This window comes from Stigmatopora nigra, chromosome 10, assembly GCF_051989575.1.
Source record: "Stigmatopora nigra isolate UIUO_SnigA chromosome 10, RoL_Snig_1.1, whole genome shotgun sequence".
NCBI lineage: Eukaryota > Metazoa > Chordata > Actinopteri > Syngnathiformes > Syngnathidae > Stigmatopora > Stigmatopora nigra.
Window position 1 is genome coordinate 2,405,079 of NC_135517.1, and position 15,944 is coordinate 2,421,022.

General features: G+C 35.9%; 2 protein-coding genes across 2 annotated transcripts; one reads left to right on the top strand and one right to left on the bottom strand.

Annotated features, from left to right (window-relative positions):
* The first annotated feature begins 363 nt into the window (after positions 1-363).
* Positions 364-6,427, top strand: edem1 (ER degradation enhancer, mannosidase alpha-like 1). The gene is made up of 12 exons (XM_077726444.1): positions 364-929; positions 1,698-1,770; positions 1,866-1,969; positions 2,577-2,748; positions 2,828-3,011; positions 3,114-3,288; positions 3,990-4,110; positions 4,175-4,345; positions 5,350-5,423; positions 5,493-5,589; positions 5,903-6,070; positions 6,199-6,427. Exons 1-12 carry the CDS (start codon positions 490-492, stop codon positions 6,286-6,288), a joined length of 1,869 nt encoding a protein of 622 aa, XP_077582570.1. The 5' UTR covers positions 364-489; the 3' UTR covers positions 6,289-6,427.
* Positions 6,428-8,028: 1,601 nt separating this feature from the next.
* Positions 8,029-14,517, bottom strand: gnat1 (guanine nucleotide binding protein (G protein), alpha transducing activity polypeptide 1). The gene is made up of 9 exons (XM_077726057.1): positions 14,244-14,517; positions 12,876-12,918; positions 11,944-12,085; positions 11,722-11,879; positions 10,608-10,736; positions 9,999-10,128; positions 9,770-9,923; positions 8,958-9,184; positions 8,029-8,457 (listed from the first exon to the last, which is right to left on the bottom strand). The coding sequence occupies exons 1-8, from the start codon at positions 14,347-14,349 to the stop codon at positions 8,994-8,996; spliced, it is 1,053 nt and encodes a 350-aa protein (XP_077582183.1). The 5' UTR covers positions 14,350-14,517; the 3' UTR covers positions 8,029-8,457; positions 8,958-8,993.
* Positions 14,518-15,944: the final 1,427 nt, after the last annotated feature.

A 15,944-nucleotide genomic window follows, 5' to 3' on the forward strand; every position in this document is an offset into this window, starting at 1 on the left:
GATTACCATCCAAATCAGACCTATTAATTCCTCCATAGCCAATTTAACAACGTGCAAATATTATCTGTTGCATTTTGTCCCCATACTTAATTATGCATTTTTTTATGCTTTATTATTTAAATCTGTACTTACCGGACCAACCACGTAAAGCGTAGTATCCCGGACTTCAATTGAATGCAACGTGGTCCACAGCTGTCACCCATAAAGATGCTCCCCATTGGCCAGCACATCCTACACGTCAGCATAGTAAGGAAACACCTCATTACCATGGCTGACAGTTATCTAAGCCAATCATTGAACGTCTTTCTTCACTATCACTCACCAACGTCCAATCGGATGCCTGAATCTCGGGAGGGCCTGGTTTGTTGACAGGAAGCGATTGACTCACGATACAGCCACCAGGCATCTGGGTTCCGAAGGCAAACCTAAACCATCGCTTTCGTTTACTCCGTGCAAAAGTATGCTTTTAAACAGCGATCCGAAGCAAAAATGCAATGGCCGTCGCTAGTAGTCGGCTTAATCCTGCTGAGACTGTCTGTCAGTTTATGGCTTGCCTTCGGGATCGCTGCTTATGTTAGCTTGGGCATCGGCTTCCCCGGCGAGGTGGATGAGCCCCATACCGGGGACCGGGAAAACGCCGAGTCGTGGTCCCAGCGGATAAGCGGCTACAAACATGAAGAAACCACCGGTACTTGTGCTAAGGTGACGGGCGAGTCGCCGGTAAGATCTTACCTGAGCTTCTTCGATGGCAATAAGGACGACTATGTCCGGAGATACAGTTCTTTCCCAGCCACCCTGAAAGCAACAATGAAGGAGAAGGCCAGGGAAATGTTCTACTTTGGATATGATAACTACATGAAATATGCCTTCCCTAAAGACGAGCTTAATCCTATTGACTGTGAAGGAAGGGGTCCGGACGTGCAGAATCCGTGAGTTGTCACACTTAAGAGGATATCATATGATAGACGGGTTTTTAAATAGACTATATTAATATATATTTTTAAAAATGGTTCACTCACTGATCTGGTAGATGATCCAATATGTGCTACTTGCAAGACAGTGTTTCATTTTCCTGTAAAACATAAAGATAGAAGAGGTTAGGGTTAACATATTAACTGCAGCATGATTTAAATTGCCTTAAATTTGTTGAATTTCACAATTTCTCGCATATAAGCCGCCCCCTGATTGACAATTTTCACATCCGTATTCATGATTTTAATAGGGAATAGAAATGTGTTATTTTGAAGGGAAAATCTTCAGAAAAGTATTATTATTATGATTATTAGGGTCAATAGCATAAAGAAGTTAGTCATTTATGCAGTAATGTTTGTTTTCTTACTGCAAAACAGAAAATAAACAACAAATAGTCACCATAAAATTATTATTATTATAATTATTAGCATCAATATAGAAGGAAGTTAGTCATTCATGTAGTAATATTTGTTTTCTTACTGCAAAACAGAAAATAAACAATAAATAGTAACTGTTAATTTGCCAACATCTACTGGTAAATAAGGGTATTGCAACACTAAGTCTTATGCGCATATAAGCCGTACCCTTGATTCAGTCATTTTTTTAATAAATGCGGCTTATATGCGAGAAAATATGATAACTTACACAGTTTTCTAGACTTGTTTCACACAACTATTATCAGAAAATGTGTTTATTGTTTATGATCATTTTGTTTTTAATTTCAGATCCAATATTAACATCAATGACGTCCTGGGAAACTACTCGCTAACGCTCATTGACACATTGGATACCCTATTGGTTAGTTATCTTTTTCATGGTCCAGACTTGTTTTCTATTTTTTCTTTTGAAATGATGCTGTTCATAGAAAAAATATTAATAATTTGTCCTACTAGGTGCTTGGAAATGTCACTGAGTTCCGGCGAGCTGTCAAGCTGGTTATTGACACTGTGTCTTTTGATAAGGACTCCACGGTCCAGGTTTTTGAGGCCAATATCAGGTACTACAATCATTAATAAGACACCTTCTGTTTCATCAATACTTCATTTATATGTGTGTATATATGTGTGTATATATATTTTGTATTGAATTTGTATTGAATTCATTTTCTGGACTGAAATGAGAGAAGAAAAATGCAATTATTGATATAAAATTGGGAAAAATGGAAATATTCTCTATACATCTATAGTCTTCATTCGAATTTGATCATAAAATAAGAAAAATGGCACTCATGATTTACTTTCTCGGTCCGCACAAAATGATGTGGTGGGCCAGATTTGGCCCCCGGGCCGCAACTTGGACACCTGTAGTCTAAAGCCACAGAGGGGGAAATCAACATGTTATTGTGGTCTTATCTACCAATAAATTGCATTTTAGCTACCTCCACATATAAGATGCACGATTAAAATTGCTTTAAAATCGTTGAATTTTACAATTTCTCGCATATAAGCCTCCCCCTGATTCACAATTGTCACCTCCATATTCATGGCTTTAAATAGGGAGTACAAATGTGTTACTTTAAAGGGAAAATCTTAATAAAAATGTTTTTTCTGAGGTACTTTACTTATTAGAATCAATGTTAAATGTATTGATCTCATTTGATGAAGGATACTAGGCAGCCTGGTCTCTGCTCACATCCTGCTAACGGATTCCAAGCATCCTTTTGGAAGGGTGAACTTCGAAGGTTACGAAAACCAGCTCCTGGACCTGGCTCACGATCTGGCTTTACGCCTCCTCCCAGCCTTTGAGAACACCAGCACAGGGATCCCCTACCCAAGAGTACGTCCAACATACCCCAATCCCTTAAAAATCCGTCCATTTTTACTAACATATCCATATCATTTCTTCGTTAACGCAGGTAAACCTAAAAACCGGAGTCCCATCCGGCAGCATTAACGAAACCTGTACTGCGGGGGCCGGATCCCTACTGGTGGAATTTGGAATTCTAAGTCGATTGACAGGAGATTTCACGTTTGAATTTGTAGCTCGACGAGCTGTCCGAGCACTCTGGAAGCTGAGAAACAGCGATACTGGTCTCCTAGGTACAGCATTTAACCCAAAAATGAAACCGTTCACATGCTCAATGGGGTTTAGTTTTTACATTTGAGACATTTTGTCTTATTTTCATTCATTTGTCCAATTAGGCAACATCGTCAACATCCAAACGGGCGATTGGGTGGGCAAGCAGAGCGGTTTAGGGGCCGGCATTGACTCCTTCTACGAGTATTTACTCAAATCGTACATTCTTTTTGGTGAAAAGGAGGATTATGCCATGTTCCAAGCTGCCTATGATAGTATCCAGAACCACTTGAGACGAGGGTAAGGTACTTCAATGTATACAAAAAACTTATCATTGACCTAATTGGTTGTATCACAATCCCTAAACGCACTAAGTACCAGTGTGAGAAACCTCATCATTGCTCACTATGGGCACACCAGTATCACACCTGCCATAAGCAGGTGCATGTCAATGTTCCCTCTAAGTCAGGGGTGTCAAACATACGGCCCGCGGGCTAGATCCGGCTCATCTGGTGGTTTGGTACGGCCCGGGGATGAAAGCTGCATTGTATAAAAAAATATGAATTTTCTTTAAAATTTGTAGTTATTGTATTATGCGCTAGGGGCGCTGTGTTATAGTACGTGCAGACAACATGAATTGACATTTATTTATGTTCTTATGTTAGTCTCTTGTTGATAATATATTGTTCATAATGTAAAAGGAAAATTCTTTTAATAAATATTTTGATAATTTACTCATTCTCTGAACTAATTATTAGTATTAGTGACTAATACAAAGGGGAAAAAGTGGGATTATTGTTAGTTCTATGTCATTTTGCAATGAGTTTACTGGTCCGGCCCGCTTCAACTCAAATTAAGATGTATTCGGCCCGCAGACCAAAGGGAGTTTGACACCTCTGGCTTAGAGGGAACATTGCTCCAATGTTTAAAAAAAACTTGAAGCTCTTATCATTCATCTAATTTGGTTGTATTACAAAACTATTTTTTTCCAATTTACGTAGGCGAGAATCATGCAATGAAGGAGAAGGTGACCCTCCCATCTACGTCAATGTCAACATGATGAGTGGCAAAATCATGAATACCTGGATTGACTCACTTCAGGCCTTTTTTCCGGGTTTGCAGGTTGGCTTGAATACAAAAAGTACTGGGAAAACATCTTTGGATGGACTTTTTTTTCTGGTTGTAGGTGCTAAACGGCGACGTGGAAAATGCTATTTGCCTCCACGCCTTCTATTATGCTATCTGGAAGCGCTTTGGGGCTTTACCGGAGAGGTACAACTGGAAGAGGCAAGCGCCTGATGTCCTTTTTTACCCACTCAGACCTGAGCTGGTGGAGTCCACGTATCTGCTCTATCAGGTGACATTCATTATATTAAAAGTTGTAATTAGATTCACCCAAATTTTGTACAAAAACTTCCAATACATCAACAAGGACTGACTCTATAGGTGACTGTGTTCTTCCCTTCAAAACAATTGCTAAATTAGTTAAAGCACCTTCTCTCTTCATACCTGAAACTCAATAGCAATTAGCATACGTCAACTACTATCTATGTACCTCTTGGCCAATCATCTTTCAGCTACAAATTTGCGATCACAACTCTGTCTAAAAAGATGCGAAATATACATATACATACATATATATAAATATACATATATATACAAATAAATATACATATATATAAATATACATATATATACATATAAATATACATACATATATATAAATACACATACATACATATGTATATATATAAATATACATTCATATATATAAATATACATATACATACATATATATAAATATATACATATACATACATATATATAAATATATACATATACATACATATATATAAATATATACATATACATATATATATAAATATATACATATACATACATATATAAATATATACATATACATACATATAAATATATACATATACATACATATATATAAATATGTACATATACATACATATATATAAATATATACATATACATACACATATATAAATATATATACATATATAAATATACATATACATACGTATATAAATATACATACATATATATATATATTTATATATAAATATACATATACATACATATATACATACATATATATAAATATACATATACATACATATATATTAATATATACATATACATCTATATATACAAAATATACATATACATACATCTTACATATTTACACATAACAGGAATATAGATATGCTCATTAATATGTGCTATCCCTTATTAAATAAACTAATATCAAACTCAATTTTTGGCCCTTGACCCATACAGTTTTAACTGTGAAAGGATAACAAGGTTTAATCCCTGTTATGTACTTTGCAGGCGACCAAAAATCCTTTCTACTTACATGTGGGCATGGATATCCTTGAGAGCCTTGAAAATAATACCAAAGTCAGGTATGTACCTTGCAGTTCTTACCTACTTTTTTCCTCTCCCATTGTTGATGTGCTCTTTATGATCTGCAGATGCGGCTATGCTACCCTCCATCACGTTGTACACAAATCCAAAGAAGATCGCATGGAGAGTTTCTTCCTCAGTGAAACCTGCAAATATCTTTATCTAGTATGTATTCCCTTCAAAATATTCCTAAAATAATGTACACAAATGTCCTCACAATAGAATAACGCACAACTACTCACCAACCAGAAGTAGTATATACTCCTCTCGTATCAGCAATTGCTCCGCCATTCGCACTAATGGAAAAAACACTGAAAAAAATGCAATGCCCCGCCCAGTGCTCCTATAGAAACTCCACAAGGGAGTTGCGACCAGTACTACTGTACACCATACTCCTTTTGAATGGATTATTATGTGATTAATTGCGATTTAAATGCTTAATAGTTCCCAATCCCTAATATTTTTTAACTCATTGCAGCTATTTGACGAAGACAACCCACTTCACAAATCTGGGAACAAGTACATCTTTACCACTGAGGGTCATGTGATGCCCGTTGATAAGCGTTTTCGGGAAAAACGATGGAGTGGAACGTGTCGGCAAGAAGACGATACCACCATGGAGCGACTCTCCCGGAATGCCAGTGAGGTAAGGATAACTTAGCTCGGATTGGTTGGGTGTTTTTACAACAAATCTAGTTTCAAATGTGGCATATATTTAAGGATGATGGCAATTTTTTTAGTGAATAAAATTATTTTCTTGGTTCTCCCGCATAGTGCATTCGGATTCCTGATGCAAGGCGCTACACATTGCCGTTGAAGAGCGTCTACATGAGGCAAATCGATCAAATGGTCGGGGTGCTATGACACATTTTGACTAATGGGGAGAAAACAGATGCAACATGAATTGTAATTTTTCACTGGGTGAAATCTGTCAATTTGTTAGTGTGTTAAGAAATAATGCTTGTGTGTATTGGGTGTGACCGGACGTTTGGTCGCCGGACGTTTGGTCGCGCGGACGTTTGGTCGCCCGGACGTTTTGGTCGCCCGGACGTTTTGGTCGCCCGGACGTTTTGGTCGCCCGGACGTTTTGGTCGCCCGGACGTTTGGTCGCCCGGACGTTTGGTCACCCGGACGTTTTGGTCGCCTGGACGTTTAGTCGCCCAGACGTTTGGTCGCCCAGACGTATGGTCGCCGGGACGTTTGGTCGCCCGGACGTTTGGTCGCCCGGACGTTTGGTCGCCGGGACGTTTGGTCGCCCGGACGTTTGGTCGCCCGGACGTTTTGGTCGCCCGGACGTTTGGTCGCCGGACGTTTGGTCGCCGGACGTTTGGTCGCCGGACGTTTGGTCGCCGGGACGTTTGGTCGCCCGGACGTTTGGTCGCCCGGACGTTTTGGTCGCCCGGACGTTTGGTCGCCGGACGTTTGGTCGCCGGACGTTTGGTCGCCGGACGTTTGGTCGCCGGACGTTTGGTCGCCGGACGTTTGGTCGCCGGACGTTTGGTCGCCGGACATTTGGTCGCCGGACGTTTGGTCGACCGGACGTTTGGTCGCCCGGAAGTTTGGTCGCCCGGGCAGTTGGTCCCCGGTCAAATGTACTTAGATATTAAACAGTACTTAAATATTAAACAGTTCTTAGAATTAAACTCTCTCTCTTAGATATTAAACTCTCTCTCTCTTAGATTTTAAACTCTCTCTCTCTCTCTTAGATATTAAGTTCTCTCTCTCTCTCTCTTAGATATTAAACTCTCTCTCTTAGATATTAAACAAAAAGACCGGCAACCAAACGTCCGAGCACCGTATTGGGATATGCAAAAAAAAATGAAACACATCCCACATTTTTTGAACATTTAGTGCCTGTTTGTAATTCAACACAAGGGCTTTTCTCTGTTTTTAAATCGTGCCTGCCTACATAGTCAATTCTTGACTTTTTTCTCCATGTTTTTGGGTGCCATAACATACATTGACAACTATTTTTAAAAGTGCCTTAGCTTTTTTTTGTGTTATTCCGCAGGAATTTGTGTGTACAGATGTTTACATGTTTACTAATTCAAGCCATAGTTTATTTTTATTTTTTGTGCATTTTTTTAATGCTTTTTAAAAGAAAAATCCCAGGATTTATTAGTAGGATTGTGATTACTTCCTACTGGATATAATTGTCTCAGGGTTTTAAGGAAAAACAAATGAACAATCTCAAAGTTATTGTCTTAGTTATTGCCTGTAATATGATAAAGGTATTATATTTTTTTGTTGATTTTCTGATTAAACATGCTGCACAGTTTTTTGTCACTCTTTTCTATATGGGTTAAAATAATTAGATTTAAATTTGAATTACTTAAAAGAAGAGCTTAACTTTAAAGTATTATAATCTAGATTTAAAAACACATTTTAGAACCAAATTTTTAACCCAAACTCTAAATTTTACACTGAAAAAAACTACTTTCTTGCTCTTAAATAGAAGACAGAACTAATTTCTTCTTACAAATGAATTACAAATGAAAAAAAAACCAAACTCCTAATTTTACACTGAAAAAAAACTATTTTCTTGCTCACAAATAAAAGATATGGAACTAATTTCTTCTTAAAAATGGAATAAAATGTAGAATCTCTTCTCTACGGAAGCTTTAATAATGAATTCATGCTTTAAACAGCAATTTCTGCACGGAATTCCTCCGTTTTTTTCCTCAAATCTTCACTTTAAAATCATTTTTAACATCTAACAAAAGAAATTAAAATCTATAATACATATCATATGATATCTTACAAAGCCATTAGTCTAAGTTTAGTCTTAGAAGTGCCTTTGTGCATCCCAAAGAGAGGCTTCTCATTGGATGTTTTAGCCTCCCATGACAAGTTAGCTCCGCTATAAACAAAGAAATCTTACTGGTAGGAATTCTGCTGGGTTTTGGTCTCTTCTGTCCATTGGGAGTCAAAGCTACGACTTCTTTTGCATGTTTTTTGAAGGGCCATTTTTGTTTTTTTTACCTTCAGTAGATGTAGATTTTGCAGTACCTGTAGAGGAATTTTTATATCACCCTGCAAAAAAAGGTAGACGTTAGATATAACGACAGAAAAGATCAGTTTATATCGATAATTATCACTTTAAGTACATCTTTTTTGTTTCAAATATGAAACTTAGAACTTCTGTGCATAAGTAAATAAGAGAATTTTCAGTGTAGTCCTGCATCTCGCTTATTTTGGCTGTTATTGACCTTTTATGTTCTTCTTGTTAGGCTTTATTGCTAACAAAAACATGTTTCCTCATCATACTTTTCTTCTGCGTGGTCATTAGGAACTAGCGTTCAACTTGCAACAGCGCCCCCGTTCTCTGTGGTGGTCGGATGGTGTAATTACAGTTAAAAATATCAACTTTTTCTTATGGAAACCTTATTTTGGCTTGTGAACCTAATTTAAAAAGCCCGATTTTAGTTTTCGGACCACCATCTTGGAATCCTAAAACCCTTTTACACTCCGAATCGGAAACCTTAACTTGAAAACCTGTACTTTGACTTCAAACCTTCATGTGAACCACTAACCTTGCTATAGAACCATGATTCGTGCGTGAAGGTCCTTCAGAAGAGGCCGCAATCCTTCAGGTTTTCTTTAATGATGATATCTGTGACCGCATCGAACACAAACTTGACGTTCTCCGTGTCTGTAGCGCAGGTCATGTGCGAGTAGATTTCCTTCACGTCTCGACGCAGGTTCAAATCCAGGAACTGAACTTTGATGTAGTTACCAGCATCCTCATAAGTGTTGGGACCTCAAAAAAAAAAGAATACGAGCATGCTTTGAGAACCAACTTTGCCAGATAGTACAGTAATACCTTGACATACGAGTGTCCCAACATGAGAAATTTGAGATACGGGGAAAACTCTGCCAAGTATGCAAAGGGCTGCTTATGAGAATTTATGCTTAATCCTTAAAATCACGTCGTGGATTGTTCGATAATTTTAAAAAAACGAACTGGTAGTTCTAGTAGTAGTAGAACTAGTAGTTTCGACTCAAAAACCGTGGTGGAATACATTAACCCCTTTGCCTCGGTTATACCACAACAAAGTTAGACCCATTAAAGTGTGTATCATAATTTTATAGCTACTCAAAAAGTATTTGTTACTTTGTGAGTAGGTGGTGAATTAGAACCAATAAAAATATGTTTTTGCATTGAAAAATCCAGTTTTTGGTGTTTTTTTTGGAGGTTTGGGAACAAATTAATTTATATTTAGTTCATTTTTATGGGAAAAGTTGATTTGAGATACAACCATTACATTGACATACAAGCTCAGTCCCAGAACGTATTAAGCTTTTATCTCAAGGTATTACTGTATTGTGATTTTGAAGTCCTCACCATCGTAATCAGGGAAGCACATGCTAAGGTGAGCCTTCTTGATTTTCTCCAGGAAAACATCTTTTTTGTTCAAAAAGAGGACAATGGAGGTGGTGGCAAAGTAGCGATGGTTGCAGATACTGTTGAACAGATGCAGGCTTTCGTGCATTCGGTTCTGGGGGCAAAATAGAAGAGGTTTGAAACCTGTAGAGTGCCTGTTAATCGTTTTCTATTGGTTAAGAGCTCTTACCACTTCGTCATCTTCCACCAAAACCATGTCGTAGGCGCTCAAAGCGGCAATAAAGATGATGCAGGTGACTCCTTCAAAACAGTGGATCCACTTCTTTCTCTCCGATCTTTGACCGCCCACATCGAACATTCTACATTGAGGGCCAAAAATGGAGATTTCGAAATAACGACTTGAGAATGAAGACGTTTCTAGTATGTTGAGGCAGTTTTAGACCCCAGAAGATGTTCCTGCTTTAGGAAACTTGGACAAAATTCTAGTTTTAAGTGAGAGTTTTCCTAAGATGACCTTCTGGAGTGAAGCTAAGGTTCTAGTCTTAAGTTAAGGTAAGGGAGAGAGGATACAGGTCCAGATAGTGCTTTCTAGTGTAGAGAGATTTTTTCTGGTGTAGATGGTTGCAGTTTCGAGGGTGTAAATTTGAAAAATTCAAGTCAACGGACAATGTTTTAGTCCTGAACTAAGGTTTCAGTCTTAGGAGATTTTAGTCTTGAGATAAAGTACTTGTGACCAGAGGAGTTTCTGTTCTTAAGAGAAGGTGTTCAACTTTAGGTAAATTTCGAGTCCCAAGAGAAAGTTCTCCGTCCCTGAAATTGTTTTTTTTCTTTAGCTCACCTGAAATTAAGATCCTTCAAGCCGAACTGGGTCTCGATGATACCAGTGGTTTTCACCCTGGATCGCAGCACGTCTTGCTCAGTGGGCACATACCCAGGTTGGATCAGACGCTCCAAGTCGTTCAAGTAGCTAAGAACACAAGTGCGATATTGACCATGACCGGACAGATATCAAACAGTCCTTACATATGAAACAGTACTTAGATATGAAACAGTACTTAGATATTAAACAGTAGTTAGATATTAAAGAGTACTTAGATATTAAAGAGTACTTAAATATTACACAGTACTTAGATATTAAACAGTACTTAGATATTATACAGTACTTAGATATTATACAGTACTTAGATATTATACAGTACTTAGATATTATACAGTACTTAGATATTATACAGTACTTAGATATCATACAGTACTTAGATATCATACAGTACTTAGATATCATACAGTACTTAGATATTATACAGTACTTAGATATTATACAGTACTTAGATATCATACAGTACTTAGATATTAAACAGTACTTAAATATTATACACTAATTAGATACTAAACAGTACTAAGAATTTAAACAGTACTTAAATATTAAACAGTACTTGGATATGAAACAGTACTTAGATATTAGACAGTAGTTAGATATTAAACAGTACTTAAATATTACACAGTACTTAGATATGAAACAGTACTTAGATATTAAACAGTACTTAGATATTATACAGTACTTAGATATTAAACAGTACTTAGATGTTAAACAGTACTTAAATATTACACAGTACTTAGATATGAAACAGTACTTAGATATTAAACAGTACTTAGATATTAAACAGTACTTAGATATTATACAGTACTTAGATATTAAACAGTACTTAGATATTAAACTCTCTCCTAGATATTAAACAGTACTTAGATATTAAACTCTCTCTTAGATATTAAACTCTCTCTTCGATATTAAACTCTCTCTTAGATATTAAACTCTCTCTTAGATATTAAACTCTCTCTCTTAGATATTTAACTCTCTCATGAATATAATTTTGAGAGCTGGCTTCAACAGTAAACTCTCTGTCACCACGATCCCTCCCCCCCACATCATTTAATTTCAACTTTGTTGGACTTACTATCCAGCCGAGTCATTCAGCTGGTACTCAGAGGCCCGGTCAAAACTAGCCTGGATTCCCGAATCCTTCCACAGGCGCAGGATAATATCCGACATCTCTTTGGGCATGGTCCCTTCCTCGATAGTATCGGCCAGATGCATCAATTTCCTGGCGTCATCCTACAAAAAAAAATAAAACCCAAAACCAATCCAAAAAACCAACTTTGGCATCATTTTGGATCACCTGTTGATCGGAGTGGCCATAGTTGATGCTGAATGTTGTCATGGCTTTCACGATGGCCATGATTGACTGAAGGGTGTTGCTGTAGATGATGGCGATGAACTCCATGGACTCTTCAAGGGAGTAGCCATCTTGGTGAATAATTCTGGAAAGTAACAGAAAGGAATAGTAAGGGAGATTGTTACATTTATCTTGAAAATTTTAAAAAGACCCTGCCTTTTTTTTAAAGTTAATTAATTTTTTGAATTATTTACTTTTTGAAAACTGTGTTTTTTTAATTAATGTCAGTTCAGGGGTAGTTTTTGAAATATTTTTGTCTTTGTTTTTCAATATTATTATTTTTGGTTGTTTTTTTTTTTAGATTGTTTCCCTTGTTTTTTAATTATTTTTCTTGGGTTGTTTTTTGAATAGATTTTTTTACCTTGTTTTTAAAATGTTTTTTTCTCGGGTTATTTTTATTGAATATATATTTTTTCCTTGTTTTTAAAATGTTTTTTTCTCGGGTTATTTTTATTGAATATATATTTTTTCCTTGTTTTTAAAAATGTTTTTTTCTTGGGTATGTTTTTTGAAATTAATCTTTTCTTCTTGATTTCGCAAATTATCTTATTTTTGTTGTTGTTTTTTGAATGAATTTTTTTGTACTGATTTTAAGTTACATGGAATGAGCTTCTGTCAAATAAAACAATTTTTAAGTGATTTTCTTGGTGATTTTCTTGGTTTCGCAAATTATCTTATTTTTGTTGTTGTTTTTTGAATGAATTTTTTTGTACTGTTTTTAAGTTACATGCAATGAGCCACTGTTAAATAAAACAATTTTTAAGTGATTTTCTTGGTAAACATCAAACTAGTTGTAAACATTTTTTGTCCATTAGTAACAAGTGTTCGATTTTCCCCCCAAAAATCTCCCAAAATATTCCAACTGAAGTGCTTACTTCATCTGTTTGACGATTGTGCTTTTTCCTGATTCGCCAGCACCTGCAAAACATAACGTAAAATGTCATTTATAACAATGAAAAAGTACACACGACAAGTTTAATACTAATAATCGGAAATAATGATGAGCTCATTGTGTTCATGATGAGAAGGCCAATGGCTCTTAATGCTTCTTATCGTATAATCTTCTCCAAAGCTGATGTCAGGACAAACATTCTCCTTTTGTCCGTGACCTACATTTTAATATTCATGACAATCTCTGTCATCATATGAAAAAAAAACCTTTTTGCAATGGGAAGCTGGCATTAAATATGATATCTAATGCAAAATGTAATTAAGCGGAATTAGCGGACAATTGTTAGCTAAAATAGCTTTATTGGTTTTGTCGATTTATTAGGAAATGCATGTTTTGGGGTTATTAAACGCTAAATATTTATAATAATATTATTATTATTATTATAAATTATAAATATAATAATGTTCTTTTGGTCTATGTAATGACTTTTTAATAAATATACTTAATGCAATATTTTTCAATTAGATTTGAAGATAAAATTCATTTCTTTCTTAAAAAAATTGTCAAATTATTACTCTCAATTTTTTATGTTTTAAATTTATTTTATGAAGTATTTTTAAGTTATTCTATTCAGCATTTTTCCTGTAAAATAAACAATACAATGCAATATTTACCTTCCCATTACTAAATTTTCCAAACAGAACTAAAATTAACTAATATAAAATAACAAAATATTATAATACTATAATATATAGCAATATTATATTAACATTACTTCACAAATAATTTAATTAACAATAAAATACAACATCCATCCATGTTTTACATTATATTAATAGAAAAGGTAACCCAATATAATACATAACAATTATCTTCCTTTAGTTTAATATTATTAATGAGACAATAACATAAATTTCACTAAAATTTCAATGTCGCATTTCTGTAATTTGATTGAAAAAATAATAATAATAAATAGTAGTTTCATAATCTAAACGAGTGGTGTCAAACATACGGCCCGCGGGCCGGATCCGGCCCGTCTGGTGGTTTGGTACGGCCCGGGGAAGAAAGCTGCATTACATAAAAAAAAAGTAATTTTTCTTTAAAATGTGTAGTTCTTGTATTATCCGCTAGGGGCGCAGTGTTTCAGTACGTGCAGACAACATGAATTGACATTTATGTTCTTATGTTATTCTCTTGTTCATACTATATTGTTCATAATGTAAAAGGACAATTATTTTAATAAACATTTTGATAATTTACTCATTCTTTGCACTAATTATTAGTATTAGTGACTAATACAAAGGAAAAAAGTGGGCTTAAACCTGGTTTTCTATCAAATAGCCAACATTACCTAATAGCAGTAACTTGACAGTCCTGGCGTCTTTATCAGCATCTTCCTTGAGTTTCTTCTCCAGCTCCTTTGAGCGTTTTTCCTCGGCACTGGCACCCGCCCCCATGTCGCGCTGGTCCCGGCTCGGGCCCCTCCGCCGAATCCAAAAGTTCCCTGAAGAACGAGCGAGAAGTAGATGCGACGTCGCTGGATAACTTTGCCAGTATTTTCCTTGGGACTTAACAATGGGGATTGCAGGGATCGCCCACCTGACGGAGTTGCTCGACCAATGGGGTGCAAGGACAGGAGTGGTGGAGGGTTGAGGGTACCTAGACGGAGAGACTTGAGGGGGACTTTGCTGTGCTCAGCGGAAGATCTACATCGGCTCAAGTGCTTATCTGTTAGCAAGCTTCACACTTTGACTCGCATTTGAGTCCTAAAAACTCCAAATATTAGCTTCGAAAAGTAGTTCAAGACCTTAAGATTTGCTCCAAACCTAATTTCAAACCCCCAACCTTTTGTTTAAACCCTTAACAGTCCTCCTAGTTAAAACTAATTAGTATATTTGTTGTTAGCATTGAGTTCGTAAAGTGACTTAAAGTTCGAAATCTTCCCCTGAATGTGTTAGCTTAGTTTGAAACTAGTTTCAAACTCTTAAAAAGTGACAAAGAGTCATTTTCAGTTTTAAAATGCGTGAATATTTGCGATATAATTCTAAAAAAATGTATCAGTTGGAAGATTAGTGTATATTTGATTAGCTACTGGTTGAAAATGATTTGTTTTTGGCCATATTGTGTTTTATTTGTCTGTATTACCCTGAAAATTTAATAGCGACAACAAAAATGGAGGTGTTTGTTTCAAAATTATAAGTAATAATGAGTATTATTAGCATGTTTGTAGGGAGTGTGATGCGTCTAAAGAGCTTTGAGGGTTCACCCCACAGATCTCATTGACCTTAATCTGAGTCTGGTTAAGTATCCTAATCTACTCACTTTCAATTATAAATGGCTGCATATAGTGAGAGTGACTCACAATCAACGTTTCCTCTAAGATGCGAAACAACTGTGCAATTAAATCAATGTATGTATGCAATGTGTGTAATGTGTGTAGTGTGTGTAGTGTGTGTAGTGTGTAGTGTGTGTGTAGTGTGTGTAGTGTGTGTGTAGTGTGTGTAGTGTGTGTAGTGTGTGTAGTGTGTGTAGTGTGTGTAGTGTGTGTAGTGTGTGTGTAGTGTGTGTGTAGTGTGTGTGTAGTGTGTGTAGTGTGTGTAGTGTGTGTAGTGTGTGTAGTGTGTGTAGTGTGTGTGTAGTGTGTGTGTAGTGTGTGTGGGGTGTGTGGGGTGTGTAGTGTGTGTGTAGTGTGTGTAGTGTGTGTGTGTAGTGTGTGTAGTGTGTGTAGTGTGTGTAATGTGTGTAATGTATGTAATGTATGTGTGTAATGTATGTAATGTATGTAATGTATGTATATATGTATATATGTATATATGAATGTAATATATGTAATGTATGTATATATGTATGTAATGTATGTATATATGTATGTAATGTATGTATGTAATGTATGTATGTAATGTATGTTGTATGTAATATGTATATATGTATATATGTATGTAATGTATGTATATATGTGTGTAATGTATGTAATGTATGTAATGTATGTATGTAATGCATGTATGTAATGTATGTAATGTAATGTATATATGTATGTAATGTATGTAATGTA